Source organism: Ovis canadensis, chromosome 8 (genome assembly GCF_042477335.2).
Source record: "Ovis canadensis isolate MfBH-ARS-UI-01 breed Bighorn chromosome 8, ARS-UI_OviCan_v2, whole genome shotgun sequence".
In the NCBI taxonomy this organism is placed as follows: domain Eukaryota; kingdom Metazoa; phylum Chordata; class Mammalia; order Artiodactyla; family Bovidae; genus Ovis; species Ovis canadensis.
In genome coordinates this window covers 103,191,160-103,209,817 of record NC_091252.1, presented here as the reverse complement: position 1 = coordinate 103,209,817, position 18,658 = coordinate 103,191,160, and the positions used below count along the sequence as shown (strand labels likewise).

The window sequence follows — 18,658 nt, the reverse complement described above, 5'->3', positions numbered from 1 at the left end:
AATTTTTGAGGAAACCTCTAGTTTTCCGCAGTAGCTGTGCCATCCCACACTCGCAGCAGTATACAAGGGTTCCCCTCTCTCCACATCTTCACTGGCCTTCGCTGTCTCGCCTTTCTGATGACAGCCATTCCAACAGTTGTAAGGTGGTATCTCCTCGTGGATTTGATCTGCATTTCCCTGATATCAGTAACACTGAACATCTTTTCATGTCCATTTGTATGTCTTCTTTTGATAACAGTCTATTCAATTCCTTTGTCCATCTTTTCAATTATTTGCTTTCTTGCTAATGAGTTACAAGAGTTCCTTACATATCTTGGACATCACCTCCTTATGAGGTATGGTTTGCAAATACCCTAACCCATTCTGGAGGCGGGCTCTCCATCTTCTCCAGTCTCCCTTCTGCCTTTGTTCGATGTACTTCCACTTGTTCATTTTTACTTTTGCTGCCTGTGCTTTTCGGTGTCATATCCAAAAGAAAAAAACTACTGCCAAGATGAATGTCGCTATTACCTACATTTTCTTCTAAGAATTTCAAAATTTTAGGTTATTTAAGTCTTTAATCCATTTTGAATTGACTTTTGTGTATGCTGTAAGGGTTCAACTTCATTGTTACGTGACTATCCAGTTTTCCCAACATCATTTATTGATGAGACTTTTTGGAGACCTTGTGGAAGATTAGCTGATCATGTATGAGGGTTTATTTGGGGGCTTTTTATTTTGTTCTACTGATCTGTATGTCAGCTTTTATACCCAAACCGTAGTTTTGGTTACTTTACTGTGGAATATAGTTTGAAATCAGGAAATGTGACCCTCCAAGCTTTATTCTCATTTCTCAATATTGCTTTGGCTCTTTGGGGTATTTTGTGGTTCCATGCAAATTTTAGAATTGTTTGTTCTACTTCTGTAAAATGCCACTGGAATTTTGTTAGAGACTGTATTGAATCTGTAAATCACCCAGGGAAGAATGGATATTTTAATAATATTAATTCTTCCAATCCATGAACATGGGATATCTTTCCATTTGTTTGCATCCTCTTCAATTTCTTTCATCACTGTTTTATAAGTTTCAGTAAACAGATCTGCTACCTCTTGGTTAAACTTACTTCTAAGTACTTCATTCTTTTTGATGCTATTATAAATGGAATTGTTTTCTGAACTTCTTTTTTTTGATACTCCGCTGTTGTTGTTCAGTTGATAAGTTGTGTCCAACTCTTTGCAACCCCATGGACTGCAGCACATCAGGCTCCTCTGTCCTCCTCCACTATCTCCCAGAGTTGGCGCAAATTTGCCCGTTGAGTCACTGATGCCATCAACCATTTTATTCTCTGCCGCCCCCTTCTCCTTTTGTCTTCAATCTTTCCAATCATGAGGGTCTTTTCCAATAAGTCAGTTCTTCACATCAGGTGGCCAAAGTACTGGAGCTTCAGCTCCAGCATCAGTCCTTCCAATGAATATTCAGGGCTGATTTCCTTTAGGATTGACTGGTTTGATCTCCATGCAGTCCAAAAGACTCTTTCGAGTCCTCTCCAGCACCACAATTTGAAAGCATCAATTACTTGGCACTCAGCATTCTTCATGGTCCAACTCTGTTGTCAGTGTACAGAAACCCAACTGTTTTTTTGTATGCTGATTTTATACCCTACAATCGCTTACTAGTTCTAACACTTCTTTGGTGGAGTCTTTAAGGTTCTCTATATATGAGACCATGGCATCTGCAAACAGGCTTTACTTCTTCCTTCCCAATGTAGACGTCCTTTATCTCCTTTTCTGGCCTAGCTGCCCTGGCTAGAAAGTGCTATGTTGCACAGAAATAGTGACAGTGGGCGCCCTTGTTGCATTCCTGGTCTTGGAGGGAAAGCCTCAGCCATTTACCATTATGTATGGCGTTAGCTGTGGGTTTGTCATATACAGCCTTTATTACGTTGAGGTACATTCTTTTTATACTTAATTTGTTGAAAGTTTTTATCATGAAAGGATGTTAAAATGGACATATATAAATAAATATGAATGTACAAATGTAAATATATAAGGAAAATATTAAAACTAAAATAAATTAAAACTAAAGAGAGGACAGATAGCAATGTAATAATATCATAATATTAGTACTGACAATAATAATTGCTTTTAACAATGGGTAGTAGAATCATCCTAAAAGAAAATCAGTAAACACTGAACTTGAACTGTTTTATATCAAGTGGGCTTAACAGACATATGTAGCCCATTTCCATCCAATAGCAGAATATACAGTCTTCTTAGGTAAAAACAACATAATATTCTCTAGGACTGGTATGTTAGTCCACAAAATAAATCTTAAAAATTTAAGGCTAATGTGACATTAAGTGTATTTTCTGATAACAATGGTTGTTGTTGCTCAGTCACTAAGTCATGTCCGACTCTTCGTAATTCCATGGACTGTAGCACACCAGGCTTCCCTATCCCTCACCGGCTCCTGGAATTTGCCCAAGGATAACAATGCTATGAGACTAGAAATCATTAAGAGGAGGAAAACTGGAAAATTCACAAATCTGTGGAAATTAACACATTCTTGACCAAGCAATAAGTCAAGGGAGAAATCAAAAGGAAAATCAAAATGTATCTTCAGGCAAGCAAAAATGGAAATACAACATACAAAAACTTAATGCAATAAAAGCAGTTCTAAGAGTGAAGTTTAAAGCAATAAATCCGTACATTAAGAAAGATCTCAAACCATGTAACGTTACATTTGAAAGAACTAGGAAAAGAAGACACCAAGTCCAAAGACAGCAGGGAGTGTGTGCGTGTGTTGCTTCAGTCTTGTCTGACTCTGCGCAACCCCATGGATTGTAGCCTGCCAGGCTCCTCTGTCTACGGGATTCTCTAGGACAACACCAGAGTGGGTTGCCATGCCCTCCTCCAGGGGATCTTCCAGACCCAGGGATCGAACGTATGTCTCTTACGTCTCCTGCATTGGCAGGCCGGTTCTTTAACACTAGCACCACCTGGGAAGCCCCAACTTACTAAGACTGAATTACAATGAGATAGAAAATCAGAACAGACCAATGAGTCAGTAACTAAAAACATTCCAACAAAAGCTCAGGACCAGATGGCTTCACTGGTGAATTCTATTAAACATTTTTTAAAAAGAATTAATGCTAATCCTTCTTAGACTCTTTCAAAAAACTGAAGGGAAAGGAATACTTCCAATCTCATTTTACAAGGATAGCATCACCCTAATACTGAAAACAGCCAAGGATACCACAAGAAAAGAAAATCACAGGCCAATATCCCTAATGACTACTGATGCAAAAATCCTCAACAAAGCTGTGTGTGTGCTCAGTCACACAATCGTGTCCAACTCTTTGCAACTCTATGGAATGGACAGTGCAGCGGCGGTGCAAGAAGCTGTGCAAAGGAGACGAGAGCCCTGAAGACAAGGAGCACGAGGGCCGGCCACTGGGAGCTGGCCATGGCCAGCTGAGAGCCACCGCTGAAGGGGACCTTCTTACAGCTACATAAGCAGTTGCTGAAGAACTCAACATCGACCATTCCATAGTCCTTGGGCATTCAGCAAGCGGGGATGGTGAAAAACACAGTAAACGGGTGCCTCCTGAGCTGACCGAAAAGTAAACACTCGTCATTCTGAAGTGTCGCCTTCTCTTATTCTGCACCACAATGAACCACTTCTTGGCTGGACTGTGACATGTGATGAAAAGCAGATTTCACACCACAGCTGATGATGTGCTTCCCAAAGCCAAACCTGCACCAAAAAAAGGCCATGGTGACTGTGGGCAGCATTTACCATGGTGGTCTGCTGCTGGTCTGATCCACTACAGTTTTCTGAATCCCGCTAAAACCATTATATCTGAGAAGCACGCTCAGCAAATTGATGAGATGCACCAAAAACTGCCACGCCTGCAGCCCACACTGGTCAGCAAGGGCCCAGTTCGCCTCCATGGCAACGCCCGGCTGCGCACTGCACAAGCACCACTTCAGAGCTGGAGGGGCCGGGCTGTGGGGCTCTGCCCACCCGCCACGGCCACGGCAGGCGCGTGCCAGCCCGTGACCACTTCCTCACGCGTCTCAACCCGGTTTCACAGGGGAAACACTTCCACAGCCAGGAGGCGGCAGAAAATGCTTTCCAAGAGTTCGTCAAATCCCAAAGCATGGATTTTTATGCTACAGAAATAAGCTTATTTCTCACTGGTAGAAATGTATTGATTGTGATGGCTTCCATTTTGATTAATAAAGATGTGTTTGAGCCTAGTTATAATGATTTAAAATTCACAGTCCAAAACCGCAGTTACTTTTTCCATCAACTTAATATTAGCAAACTGGATTCAATAGTACATTAAAAAGACTGTACACCTTGAGCACCTGGGACTTATCCCAGGGATGCAAGGATGGTTCAACATTCCCAAATTAATCAATGTGATATACCACAATAACAAAATGAAAATGAAAAATTATATGATTATCTCAATAGATGCAGAAAAGGCATCTGACAAAATTTAACATCCTTTTTCTTCACAAAGACCCCAATATACTGGATGGTAAAATGTCTTCCAAATAATTTTTAAAAAGTGAAATTACATTTCATTATGAATAATAATACTTTTATTTTCATTTTAGAACTGATATATGGAACCTTCATCAGAAGACTTAACTGCAGAGATAATATACCACCACCAAAATTACAAAAATAAAAATCACTGCACTGGTTTTCCAAATGTAGTAAAGATTTTATCAACTCAACAGCTTCACTTAAGCATTAAATGAACATAAAATATTTTACTGACAAGTTAGAATTCACTTATGAAAGGGGAGATGACATTCATGGAGGTCTACTCTTCTAGTCTAAGGAGTGAGAGATTTATTTCAAAGTTATACAAATAAGCAACAAAGAAATGAAATTTCTAGAAGCAGTAGTGGTATCAAATTAGCAAAAACAAGATGAATAGAATGTTAAAATTTTAGACAGGAAACCTACATATAAAAAAATTCTATTTCTAAAATTGGGAAATAAGGCTATAGGTCCTACATGACTACATAAAAAGTGACTAGACATGCAGATGTCCTAAAGAAGGACCTGCAGGAAGTGAATAGGAGACTATATTTCTTTTTGGTGAAAGTCAAAGTGAAGTCACTCAGTCGTGTCCGACTCTTTGTGACCCCATGGACTGTAGCCTATCAGGCTCCTCCATCCATGGGATTCTCCAGGCAGGAATACTGGAGTGGGTTGCCATTTCCTTCTCCAGGAGATCTTCCCAACCCAGGGATTGAACCTGGGTCTCCCACATTGTAGGCAGACACTTAACCGTCTGAGCCACACATATTACCAAATGAGATTCTAAAACAAAGTAAGGAGCCTGCACACACAGCTGTCAGTCAGGCTAAAGCATCAAGTGCTAAGATACAAAGTGCACTATGATTTGTTTAGGGTTTATTTTGTTTTAATGACATCAGCTGAAGGACATGTCTTGTGAGCGCAGGCAAGCATGACTCAGAGGCTCTCCTGGGTGCGGGTGTAGCCTGGAAGGTGGATTGGCAGTCACAGCAGCTCCAGGCCAAAGGGAGACAGCTGCTAACCTAATCCCTAATCTAGATTATTTTCAATTATCAAAATACCCAGGGGCTGAGGTCAGGACAATTTGGGGTTTAAAATTTCAATTCTTAGATTATGTGAAAATTCTTTCATGAACAGAATGTCTCTGAACTTGGATTCATTTAGAATATTTTTTAACAAGAGCCCTTCAGGGCTCACATAAAGAGCAACAGATGTCCGACTTGTTAGCAGTATCATAAATTAGGCTTCTTGACACTCAACTACTGCTTCTCTCTACATGGTTTGCAGGCTTCCTGTCTGATGCCTAAGGTGTGCTGAATCCAGGTGTCTTCACAGGCACAGGCTCTGGGCTGGAGCAAATTCTAAACGAAGGGGTGAAACAACTGAAACAGACCCATGCGCCACAGGCAATGTCAAGACCATGCAGTCACCTCTCCCACCAAAAAGGTGAGAAGGAAGCTGGCACATCTTTCTTGGTGAAGGTACAGTTGGAAACTTTACTTCTGGTTATAATTTATGATTAGTGAACAATTTCTGGAAACTGATACAGCTTATTAGACATCATGTCTTAAAAGAGAAGATCATCTGGGAAATATCCTCACAACTTTAATCCTCTAGTATTAAATTTTAAAAGAGTGGGATATCATAAGATTTCAATTCATTATAAGAATCAACAGATGCAGACCGGCATGAAGACGTTAACCATGGCTGTTTGGGGACGTGGAGTCAGGACGACGTCTACAAGTAAGCCCACAAAGGCGTTTTAAAGTTGAATGAGGAAGAAGGCTGAAATAGATGCTTTTCCTCTTGTGACTCTGGGTCTGGAACCCCCGGTGAGCCTCTCCTCAGATGACTTCACTCTGAAGGAGGGTCCAGAGGATCCAGAGGCTTCACTCTGGTTTGACAGCCAGATTCTGCGGCTTCTTCTGTGCACTTTTTCTAGAGAAAGCAAACTTACCTTGAAACCAAGTTGGGAGGTTTTAACACCTGAATTCTTTTAAAAGTTTGGTACTTGATATGAAAGATCTATGGTATAAAGACAGATATTTTACTTCAATCTTTGATAGAACTGATTTATTCTGAAGATGTTGAGTGGTGGACTTACCCAGAAGATGACTAATATCTTCTCCACTGGTCAGGCTCATACTGTCTACTTCCTGTACCAAACAGATAACAAAACAAAAAATAAGAATTAAATTTCTCTAAAAATCAAACAGAAAAAAATGACACATTTCTAAGTATGTATAAAAACATCTAAGTTGTATTTGGGCCAGAACTTTACTGTCTTTTTAGCTGTGGCCACCTGTCATTAAAATTTTGTTCCATAATTACTCATTAAAGTAGGAAGCAATTAATTAAGAGGCAGTCCTGTTGGTGGAAGGAAGCACTGTCAGAACTGTTCCCCTCAACTCCAGGGCCACTGTCTGCACGGCATCTACGCAGCCACTGCTGCCAGGGATGTTTGCAAATGGCCCTTCCCATGCAGATGGCACCTGGGATGTTCTGCCAAGAGCAGGAAAGCACCCGGGTGGCTCCCTCCGCAGCAGAGCCCAAGGCTTCCCCACCCCTGCCCTTGGGGCTGCTGCCCACTCTCTGGCATCGCTAGGGTCAGAAAAGAACCATTCTGCAAGTAAAACAGGTGATGGCTTTTCACATTTAAAATGTAACACTTTTCCAGCAAAAGTGATGGGCAGCCTTGTCACCTGCACCCCCCAGGAGGGTGACAAGACAGGGTCACAGCAGTGGCCAGAATGAGGTTTCCAGGCAGCATCCTTGTTATCACAGATGATCAGAGGCAGCTTTACAACAGCCCAGGCCTCCTAGGAATCACCACTGAGAAGTGAAAATCTGAAGAAATCACAGGCAAATTTGTAGCTACCAACTGTGGAATTTAACACATCATTTCTCACCAACAGCATGAAGAGGTTAAACGTTCTCACTTTAGCTGCCGGCTAGCATTTTAAAAGTTCCAAAAGCTTTGATGTTCACCCCTTGGTGAACAGAGGTTCACACCTCTGCAGGTCCCAGGTCCCCACCCTTGTCTCATTGGCTCCCAGCCCAGAAAGGCTCCCAGCCCTCGGTTCTCACCTCTCTGCCCAGCCCAAATGGAGCAGCTCAGCTCTCATCAGGTCAGGGGCCCTAGGGGCAGCCATGGGAAACCTGCTTGTTAACTCTGTCCTGAAAACACTGACAACTTTCTGCTTGGACTGCTAGAGTATCTCCAAAAAATACTATAAAAAGGGCTCAAAAGTAGATAAAACACAGCAAAAAATGTGCTGGCTAAGTGAAGACAACTCATTCAACCACATTAAGGAGGTGAAAAAATGGATTACCTCACCTGGAAACACGTGTTCCTGTTCTAATAAAAGACAATGTACACATGCGTGTGTTTATAAAGCACATTGTGTGTGGAAACATATGTGCACTGCAAACATTTTTTGAGCACCTTCCGTATCGGGCAACGTGCAAGGACACAGTCTGCTTGCTTGTATGCGTCCAGTCAGAACTTCCAGTTTCTCCCCCACCCCAACTCCTAAACTGCCAAGTCTGATACCGAAGCAGCACTCACCACCTCACTCTGCCTCCAACCTGAGGCCCCCAGAGAAGTGTTTCAGCCCAAACCCTATGGCACTAGCACCCCTGGACTTTGGTGGGGCTCCTGCAGCCCCCACAGAGCAGGGGTTCCCTCAGAGGCCACTTGGCAACCGTCTGCCCTGAGCCTGCAGGGAAAGCACCCCAGGGTGGCGGGCCAGCGCGGGAACCACCAGCACCTGACCTCCGGCTTCACTCGCAGAGCTGATGGTCCCTCAGGTCCACAAGTCGACCTGGGCTTGAGACCTACAGGAGGTTCGGCAGTGGGACCCGCAGGGCCCAGAGTGCAGGTCACCAGCACAGTGGAAGGACCGGGGAGACAGCACATCCCCCCCAGGGCCTCTGCTCTGCCAATGTGCTCGATGCCCACAGGCGGGCTGGACAACTCACCAGACACACAGGCCTTGCTGGCATGCATCCTCGAACCCTCTTGTCAGCCCAAAGTGGTGACAGCCCTGGCCTTGTGCTCTGGCAGGTGACACCTCCTTCCCTGGCCTCCCAGACCCACCCCTTCCCAGAACCTCAGACCCTGCCAGACCGACGGGGAAGATCAGCAGGCACCAGCTTCCCGTCTGTCCTCTGGTCCAGGCCCAGAAGGACACCAGGCCCTCAGCGCGACCTGCCCACTCTCTGACCTGCATCACCGACAGCACTCAGCCTGACCTCAGCCTCCACGGGGCCGTTCATACACGCAGGGCACGGTACACGGGCAGCTCCCTGGGGCTGCCCCCAAGACCCCTGCCGTCTAGTCGCGAGGGCTCCTAGCGAAGACCCCTGCCGTCTAGTTATGAGGGCTCTCAGAAGATCCCTGCCCAGGGCGCCAGGGCTGACGTGACGGTCTGCTCTTCCACCCTAAGGAAGTCTGTTTTCTAATCTGCATGAGGAGGGATTCCTAGACACCACTGTCTGCCAACACAATCTGAAGAGACTGTTTACTGTAGATCCAAGGAAAACAGTTCCTCCTTTGATGTTAACATGCCCTGACAACTCTGGGAAGTAAAGAGGAAGCCAATATTCCCACCTTCCCTGGCCAGTGACCAGAGGAAACGCTGATCAGGCCAAGGGCGAGGGCCTGGGGAGGGCCTGGTGTTCAAGCGATGGCCTCTGGTCGCGTGCTCAGTGATGGCTGGAACCACACAGGCCAAGCCTGCAGTCAGTGTGCTTTGTTTCCTTGCTTTACTCTGTGATTAAAAAGCAGCTTTAACTGCGGTATACTTGACTTTTCTTTTTAACAGAAAAAAACTCTAACAGGACAGGTCAATGTAAAAATATTAAGAGAAACTCTAGAGTCAATGCAGGAGAAGAGCAAGATCAAGAAGAAAGCATGTGACACGAGGAGGCCCGGGATATCAGTCTCTCCCCTCCAGGTCAGAGGTCAGGGAGAGCCCTGGGGGCACTGCCTTTGCAGGATTCCAGGCAGCGTCTACTTGGCTGGACCCGAGTGAAGTAAGAAAAGAAAGGCTGTAGCCTGTACTGTTCTGCAGGCTTCAAATTCAAGGCCCACCAGGTCCAAGTTCCCCGGTGTGGGCAGCACAAGGCCTGCTCCTGACGGTGTGTCCCCAGGACACGGCCCGCCCCCTGCACTCACCCCGCAGGCTGTCCGGACGCAAAACAGCAGCAGCAAAGACCTTGGGGCTCGGAGCAGAAGGACCCCAGGGCACCAGGCTGACGCCCGTGAGGAGGCGCAGGGAGGCCCGTCAGTGGGCTGCTGGGGTCGGCCACGCGCGCCCACAGGCACTGCTGGTCCCGGGGGTTGTGCCCCCCGCGGTCACGCCCTTGCCCACCTGAGCCTCCCCATGGGGCTCTCCCGAAGCCCGAGCCAAGGAGTGAGGAAGGCGGCTGTTCTCATGCACTCGACGGGAGCTCGACCGCGAGACGGCCAGGCAGGCGCTCTGGGCGGCCTCCCCTCCGCGTGCGAAGCGGGGGCGCGGGCTCTGGAGGAGGGCCGAGCCGGCCGCGTCGGGTCGGGCAGCGGAAGACGACCGCGGCCCCTCCTCGCTCCGCGGGGCCTGGTTCCGGGGGTCGGCATCTCACTGGTACAGGGATGGGGCTCAGAGCCGCCACTGCTCCTCAGCCCACCGCACACCCCGAGGCCCCCGGGCCAGCACAGAGGCCAGGTCCAGTGAGGACCTAGTCTGCGTCCGCGCGCAGCGCCGCGGGCTCTAGGCGTGACCGACCGCCGCCTCTCCCGCTTCTGCCCGGGAACCACTGCGGCAGCAGCAGCTGCCGCTCCCGCCCCAGGCCGTGGCCCCGCACCAGCCCCTTTCCTCAGAGGCCCTCTCCACCTCAGAGGCCCTCTCCACCTCAGAGCCCCTCTCCTCCTCAGAGCCTCTCCTCCTCAGAGCTCCTCTGCTCAGAGCTCCTCTCCACCTCAGAGCCCCTCTCCTCCTCAGAGCCTCTCCTCCTCAGAGCTCCTCTGCTCAGAGCTCCTCTCCTCTTCACAGCCCCTCTCCTCCTCAGAGCTCCTCTCCTCCTCACAGCCCCTCTCCTCCTCAGAGTCCCTCTCCTCCTCAGAGCCCCTCTCCTCCTCAGAGCTCCTCTGCTCAGAGCTCCTCTCCTCACAGGCCCTATCCTCAGAGCCCCTCTCCTCCTCAGGGCCTCTCTCCTCAGAGTTTCTCTCCTCACAGCCCCTCTCCTCCTCAGGGCCTCTCTCCTCACAGCCCCTCTCCTCAGAGCTCCTCTCCTCCTCAGAGCCCCTCTCCTCCTCAGGGCCCCCTCCTCAGAGCCCCTCTCCTCCTCAGGGCCCCTCTCCTCCTCAGGGCCCCTCTCCTCCTCGCCCCTCTCCTCCTCAGAGCCCCTCTCCTCAGAGCTCCTCTCCTCACAGCCCCTCTCCTCAAAGACTCTCTCCTCACAGCCTGTCTCCTCAGTGCGTAAGGTGGCGGAGGCCGGGGTGAGCCCCTTTCTCCTTCCGGGCTAACATGTCTCCAGGTCCCTCTTTCTCTCAGAAACCCCTTCCCTGGACTTCCCTGCTGGTCCAGTGGTTAAGAATCTGCCTGCCAATCCAGGGACATGGGTTCGACCCCCAGTCTGGGAAGACCCTACGAGCCGCAACTAGAGAAAGCCCTCACTCAGCGACGGTGAACTAACGAAGCCAAGAATAGATCAATAAAATTCAAAACCAAAACCACCTTGCCCTGGCTTCTCTAAGGAGGGCCGTCAGTCTTAAAGTTACCAGCTGAGATTCCCCACGCTCCACTGCCCAACTAGGGGCCGTGTCCTTACACACCGTGCGGGTGTGAGGACAGACAGGGACCCCCCTCCGCCCCCACCCCCGTGTCAGAGGAACTTGCCCTCAACTGTGAGTCCACAGCACTGGGGTCCCCTCTGATTCCAGGGTGGACACAGACCTGCCTACATGTGGGGGCCCTGTCTGTGGTTTCGTCGTCAACCTCAGCCCCTTCTCCACTGGAAATCCTCTCAGACACACTTGGAACCATGGAAAAGCTGGTATTTCCCTACTCTTGGTGACACTGTGCTACGTAACTGTTCAGACAGCTTGGCTGGCACCGGGGGAGGGAATCCGTGCTTACTCCGGACCGCGGCTCCTCAGGGGTGGACGCCACCGACTGACTGCTCAGCCAGCCCGTCTGGAGGCCTCGGGGGGCACTGGGAGGCATGACTGGAGAGCAGAGGCTGACGGGGAGGCAGGGTTAGAGGAACAGCTGCAGCAACTGCGACTCACTGTGGGGGCTTCTCTCTCCTCCAGAGGTGGGGCCTCATGGAACCCTACTGCGGACCCCAAATATCCGCTAAGTGTGCAGATCCTTCAAGAACCAGCAGGAGGAACACAGCCCTCACAGGCCACCCGCGGGACCAGGGTCACCCCAGGAGTCCTGGGTCACGTTGCCGTGATGACCGGCAGCAGTCACGCACAGCAACGAGAGGCAGGTGCACGGCACGCGCCTCAAAGGTTGCAAAAGCAACGGGAAAATTACAGGTGTTGCGTTTGCAAAGGTAAGAGCAGAAATCTTAGGAATTCAAGAGTCTATACAGTTTGGCTCTCAAAACTGCACAGAATCTGAATTTAAATACTGATATGAGGTTTTCGGTGTTTTTAAAGTGTAGATTACTGTATATGGAGTTCATCCTCACGCTTTAAACCAGGCGTCTGCATCACACATGCAGGGACAGACTCACCCTGCTCCGCAGGTCACATTCGGAGGCTCCTCGGTTCCTCACAGGACATAAGGAGATGCCGATACTGGCAGAATGCTACTTTCTGCGTGACCTCGTTAGAAGGATGTGCGTGTATACAGGGGCTTCCCGGGGAGCACTAGTGGTGGAGAGCCCATCTGCCAGTGCAGGAGGCCCCGGTTCCATCCCTGGGTCGGGAAGATCCCCAGGAGGAGGACACGGCAGCTCACTCCAGTATTCCTGCTGGAGAGCCCCAGGGACAGAGAGAGCCTGGCGGGCTACAGTCCATGGGTCACAAAGAGTCAGACATGGCTGCAGTGACTCAGCACGCACGCACACACGCACGCACACGTGTGTGTAACCTTCACAGGAGCTTTCAAGTAAATTACGAAACTGGGTCTTGGGCAGCTGAACGAATTAACAGAAGATGAATTAGGCGGCAGGCTGGTGCCCAGCATGGTGACTGCCTCTGCACTTGAGCAGGTGGGGCTCCCAGGCCTGTGTATTTTCCTGCTCACTCACTTGCAAACATACAACCTACTCCCAAGCAGCCACGAGGCAGGCCCAGAACACCCGTGGGCCTCTTACCTGGCCCCTGGTCCCTCCAGTGCTGTCCGTGGCCAGACCGGCTGTACCCGGAGCTTGTCCCGTGGGAGCTGGATCCCTGTCGGCCCCACCGCCCTGTGGGGACACGCGATGGCATGTCAGCAGCTACACGCGCCTGACCCCAAGTGGCAGTTGTTCTTAGGAGTGAGCAAGGTGGCCCTGGGCTGGTAGCTTTCAAACTCCTGGCGTCCCTTCCATCAGTGGGAAAGCCCATGAAAAACGCAGGCTCTGGGGCCGGCCTGGGTTGGGACTGCTTTAAACTTATGCCCAGGAGAGTCTGTGTTGGTGATGAGCAGGGCGTTCTGTTAGGTTCCTCCAAGCAGGGCCTCCTCGGTCAGCTGCTCTGTGCAGTGGACTAGACACTGCTGTGCCTGGAGCTAGAAGCCCAGGCCCGCAACACTGGCCACCACCCCGTGGGCTCTGGGACACAGCAGGCCTGAGCAGGCTGCCCTCTCCCAGCTCTTCATGAACTCCATCAGCACATAAGCCATTCACCCTCACTTCCTCTCCTAAAGCCCTAAGCCCTGCTGCCCTCTGCTTGTCTCTACTGGGACGCAGCACTAGCAACTCTAAGTACAAATTTAAATGTGATTTTAAACAGTATCTTGGTACTTCCTGCTGCTCTATAAAGAAAGGAGGCCGAGCTTGCCCAGTACTGGCCCCAAGGTGAACCAGCGCTCGGTGGACACAGGCGGGCGGATCCTCGCTGGCCCAGCACCGTGACTGCTGCCCTCCACATGCACTCTGACCTGGGCACTGCCTGGAAGGTACCAGGACAAGTGTCCCTGGCACAGCCCTGTCCAGGAGGAGCAGGCAGCGTTTGGCACAGGTAACCGAGGATGCTGGGCTGGGTTCAAGGGGCTGAGTTCTGACACCAAGAACCTGCATGGTGTTGGTGGGTCACTTGGGCACAGTGGACTGAACCAAAGAACCTCAGGCTGTTAACAGTTTCCTCCACAACCTGGGATAACACGACAGGCCCACCCCAGGGTGCCATCTGTACAGACACTTCGCCACAGAGCAGTCAGTTTCCTGTCCCTACTAGGAGCCACTGGACGGCAGCTTTAAGCGCACACCTGACATCTGTGAGACCACAGGCCTTAAACAAAACCTGTCCCACACGTGGGCCTCCTGGGCCTGAGCACCCGACTCTGACGTGCAGAAAGAGGTTCAGGAGTTCGCCTCCCAGCGACCACCGTGGCCGAAGCAGGCTGCACCCTGCCGTCTGCATGTCTGTAGCCAGCCTGCCCCTGCTCTGCAGGCAACCGCACCACTGACGGGAATCCTGGGCCAGAGCTCACGGGACACATGGTCTGAGTGATGCTGCCAAGAGATGCAGGGAACAGGTGATGCAGAGAGAATGCTACCTATTTACTTTGCAAGGAATCAACTTCTGCTTTGCTCCAGGTGGCAGGAGAAAGGTCACAGACGGCAAGAGGGTGAGGCCAGGGGGTCTGTCCCACAGGAGCCAGGAGGGGCTGAAGCCACCGCACGCGGTGCTGACGCAGGAGCAGGACAGCACCCCGGGCCCCACTGACCTCAGGGCACGTTGTCTCTGGGAGCAAAACATGCAAGGCTTGGGTGAGAACCAGGACAGTCTGCGGGTAGGAATTTTGGGTAATTCTCTTATTCCGTCACCACAGCACCAGGACAGCGACAGTGGCAGTTACAGACCCCACCCAAACGAGGACATGGGAACATGATTAAACTGAACTCATTAGCACGACAAGTTACTGAGCAAGATGCCCAGCTCCGCTGGTAAAGAGGCGCCCAGTGAAGGAGACAGGCTTTCCTATCTATCAAATTACTGAGAAAAGCAAACGCGAGTGATGTCAGGATGCACCCAGCGGAAACCCTTAGTCCTGCTGGTGAAGGTGTGAAGCGACCATGCGCTTTTAGGAAACAAGCTGGCAACGTCAATCTAGAATCCGGTGATGTCTGGATCTGTAACTCTGTGAACAATGGCGCTCTACCCTAAGGAAACACACACACAAAACCATCATGTGTACAAAGAACACCAGAAGCTTGAGGCAGGGAAGCTATCGGGCAAACGCCACAGCGCAGAGGTGGGGAGTCTGTGGAGGGGAGCCTGCGCACCATGACTGTGCTGGAAGGCGAGTGCCCAGGAGGAGAGGCCGCACACCGAGCCGCTCACAGTGAGACAGAGACACTGTCAGCAGCAGACATCTGCTGCCTTCAGGGACAGACTCAGAGGCTGTTTCGCTTTCAGTGTGATTGAAACAACCCTTTTTAGTTTTGTTCTTTATATTCTAAGTTCTTCTCATATCACGAGAAAAAATAAACCCAAACCTTTGTCAAATAAAGACCCATCAACCCAGTGGCGCGCACTCTAGGGCTTCCTGGAGAGCAGGCGAAGCCCCAGGGCAGGGCCCTCAGCCCTCTGCACACGCGGCCTCTGCAGACTCTCTCCTGCGGGGCCAGAACCTAACCACTCAGCAGCACTCGAGCACCTCAGTTCCGCTTCTTCCCACTACACCAGCCTCCCTGAGCTGCACGCAGGGCCAAGGGGCTAGGACCCACCTGCGTGGTGTGGACGCCAGTGACGCCTGCTGACGATCGGTCTGTTCTCCTTCCCACAGGCCTTGCACACGACCGACTTCAGGGTGTGGAATCTGGTGACGTGGGACCTCTGCAAACAGATGGGTCAGCAGAGCACCATCAGACACAGCAGGCGCTTGGGAGACACGGCGATGGGGAGGGCAGCGCCTGCCTGCCACGCTGCAGCCGGCAGGAGTCCCAGACGCTGGTCCTCGCCCGCGCCCTGCTGGTGGCAGCGCACACCTGTGTCTGCAGGGAGACAAGGGTCTGCAGGGGGGCCTCAGGCCTGCGGGGGCGTCTACATCCTACCCCCAACGGCACCGAGGACATCCCTCTGGCGACGTCATCACTTCAGTCCCCACCAGATCCAAGACCGCAGGCAGACAGGGCGATGCCGCGATAGCACAGGGACGGACGGATAGCACGGGGACGGGCGACCTTCCCGGCCGCCTCTAGGCACCTTCCGTGGAGCAGCAAGTGCAGCCCCTGACCATCTGCGCTGGCTCCAGACGTGAGGCAGGTCTGCGGGGGTGGGGTGTGGGCAGTGGCGTGAGCCCGGCCTACTGTCGCCTCTCTGACTCGGTTCTGAAGCCACAGCCATGAGGCATTTTCGCCAGCACTCTGCTTTTGCTGACTCTGCCTGGCTTTGGCTGCTTCTGAATTCTGAACACTTACACTCCTGTGACGCCCTGAATTGTCTCTGTGTGAAGCAGCGATGCCAACACATCGACATTTTCTGCCTGATGCCTAAGGCGTGGAATGCCACCCCATCACTGACCGGTCAGCTCTGGCCCGTCACAGGGTCCTGTGGGTGCTGACACTTGTTTCAAACGAGCCGGGCTGTAGCCTGACTTGGAAATCTTCCAGGAGCCATGCAACTGTACTTACAGAGCCAGGGTGGTGGTGAGCAGCCCCACTACACTGCTGGCCTTAAAGGAACACATCACCGCCATGCCGACCGAACCGCCCTGACACCTGCACAGAGAGGTCTGCAGGGAGTGCACGCTCTTCACTCAAATGGGGAAAAGGGGAAAAGGTGCCCGGAAATATGAAATGTGCAAGACGGTGGGATGCCGCTCGCTGCCTCCACACAATCTCGGGGAAGCTCGTGACGTGATCCTCAGGCCAGCGGCACAGCCTGAGCCGGGCGGCCGCCAGCAACCCTGCCGATTTCTGGGGTCACCCCTGAAGGAGTGACCGTGAGGACAGACAGTGCTGCTGACCCCTGTGACCTCCAGCCAAGGACCCTGAGGTTTCACGATGCATTTGAATGACTGACTTCAAACCTACTACCTTCTCTAATGTGAAGAGGACTGTGGACTCACGTTCTGCTCCACAAGCACCTCTGCAGTGTACCCTTTCTCGGACTGCAGGTACTTCTGATGAAACAGCTTCCCGTCAAACAGGTGCCAGGGCATGAAGTCAGCCATCTCCCAGGGGGAGCCGCAGGCACCATTGACCAGCACCAGGGTGGTGAGACCGCGCACCAGGAGGGTGGCCAGCTGCACAGCTCTGGGGTCGATGTGGTCGAGCTGCAGAGGCAAAACGCGGGGAGAAGGTGAGGAGGCAGCCCTCGCACGGGAAACCAGAGCTCCCCCAACACGGCCGGTGGCTCAGGCACCGCGCTGACAAGGCCAGGACCAGCTCTCCACACAGACGGCCTTGGGGCAGCAAAGCTCTGTCCTGACAGGAAGGTGATGGGATCGCAGCGTTGGGCCCACCAGGAAAATTTATTTAAAAGCAAAGCCAGGAGCTTCCCTGGTGGCACAGAGCCTGCCTGCCCATGCAGGGAACATGGGTTCGATTCCTGGTCAGGCAGAGTCCACATGCTGCAGAATGACTGAGCCCACACCCTGCAGCCCGAGGTCCGCAGTAGGAGAGCCCACCACTGTAAGAGCCCACACATGCAGCGAAGAGCAGCCCCTCGCCACGGAGGGAGGAAGCCTGTGCACAGCGGTGAAGACCCAGCACTGCCGAAAAGAAAACGAACTCCGCGAGGGAAGAACAGAGGAAAAAAGGAAAGGCGGAGAGGCCAAGACAGCGTCATTCTGCACACTGAAGAGTCACTGAGTTCTAACCGTGAGCATTACTATAAAATTTCACATAAATGCCTGTCATTTAAGAACAAAATGGCTTATTATTGCATAAGGTTGATGGGCTGGTCCAGTTTACTTGCTCAGTGGTGTCCAACTTTGCAGCCCCATGGACTGCAGCACGCCAGGCCTCCCTGTCCATCACCAACTCCCGGAGTTTACTCAAACTCATGTCCACTGAGTCAGTGAGAACATCCAACCATCTCATCCTCTGTCGTCCCTTTCTGCCTTCAATCTTTCCCAGCATCAGGGTCTTTTCTAGTGAGTCAGTTTTTTGCATCAGGTGGCCAAAGTATTGGAGTTTCAGCTTCAGCATCAGTCCTTCCAATGAATATTCAGGACTGAAGTCCTTTAGGATGGACTGGTTGGATCTCCTTGCAGTCCAAAGGACTCTCAAGAGTCTTTTCCAACATCACAGTTCAAAAGCATCAATTCTTCAGCGCTCAGCTTTCTTTATAATCCAACTCTCACATCCATACATGACTACTGGAAAAACCAAAGCTTTGACTAGATGGACCTTTGTTGGCAAAGATGGGCTGGTACTTCTTACAAATTAACATCACACCCATACAAAATTTTTATTTTGTTGTCAAACCTCCTTCCTATTCTTGGACACTGTGGGGGCTCCATATGGTAGGAACCTGCAGAGATATCATTTGCCTCAGTCGCTCATGTTTTCGGCATTTGTGGTCTGTGCTGACCATAAACAGTGAACTGACCACAAGCAAGTGTCCACAGGGCTTTATTAATGAGGGAAGTTCCACTCCATCTGTCAGCAGCCAGTGGGTCTGTGCCGCTCAAACAAAACAGCAGCGATTTCCAACACCCTTATGGACCTCACAGAGTTCACAAAACTGAAACAAACCAGGAAAAGGACCGACCCGTTTCACTTCCCTACTGAAAGAAACATGGTCGCGACCCCTCAGTGGATCAGTGTCTTACCAGGCTACTGAGCGCTCGCTGCCATCAGCATTCTGCCCCCACCGCCTATTTCCAGCCACGGAACCCGCCCTGTGTGCCCACACCCAGTACTGGCCATCTCGAAAGGCACTGCCCGGGCCAGCGGTGGGGCCCCAGGGGGACTTGAATTTAAGTGCAGAGCTGGGGTTTCTACACTGCTCACCCTCTACAC

At 51.1% G+C, this 18,658-nt stretch overlaps 1 protein-coding gene across 7 annotated transcripts in view; it reads right to left on the bottom strand.

Moving 5' to 3' along the window:
• Positions 1–1,040: 1,040 nt before the first annotated feature.
• Positions 1,041–18,658, bottom strand: part of FAM120B (family with sequence similarity 120 member B) — a 71,180-nt gene continuing 53,562 nt past the window's right edge. For 2 of the 7 annotated variants that reach the window (XM_069599383.1, XM_069599388.1), the window contains 5 exons: positions 16,759–16,965; positions 15,416–15,524; positions 12,857–12,949; positions 6,648–6,699; positions 1,041–3,736 (listed from right to left, as the gene is read on the bottom strand). In XM_069599383.1, coding sequence (XP_069455484.1) covers positions 6,659–6,699; positions 12,857–12,949; positions 15,416–15,524; positions 16,759–16,965 — 450 coding nt within the window. In that variant the 3' untranslated portion in view covers positions 1,041–3,736; positions 6,648–6,658. Of the gene's footprint in view, positions 3,737–4,575; positions 6,554–6,647; positions 6,700–12,856; positions 12,950–15,415; positions 15,525–16,758; positions 16,966–18,658 lie in introns of those variants that run through there. The other 5 variants (XM_069599382.1, XM_069599387.1, XM_069599385.1 and 2 more) reach the window with 4 other exon arrangements.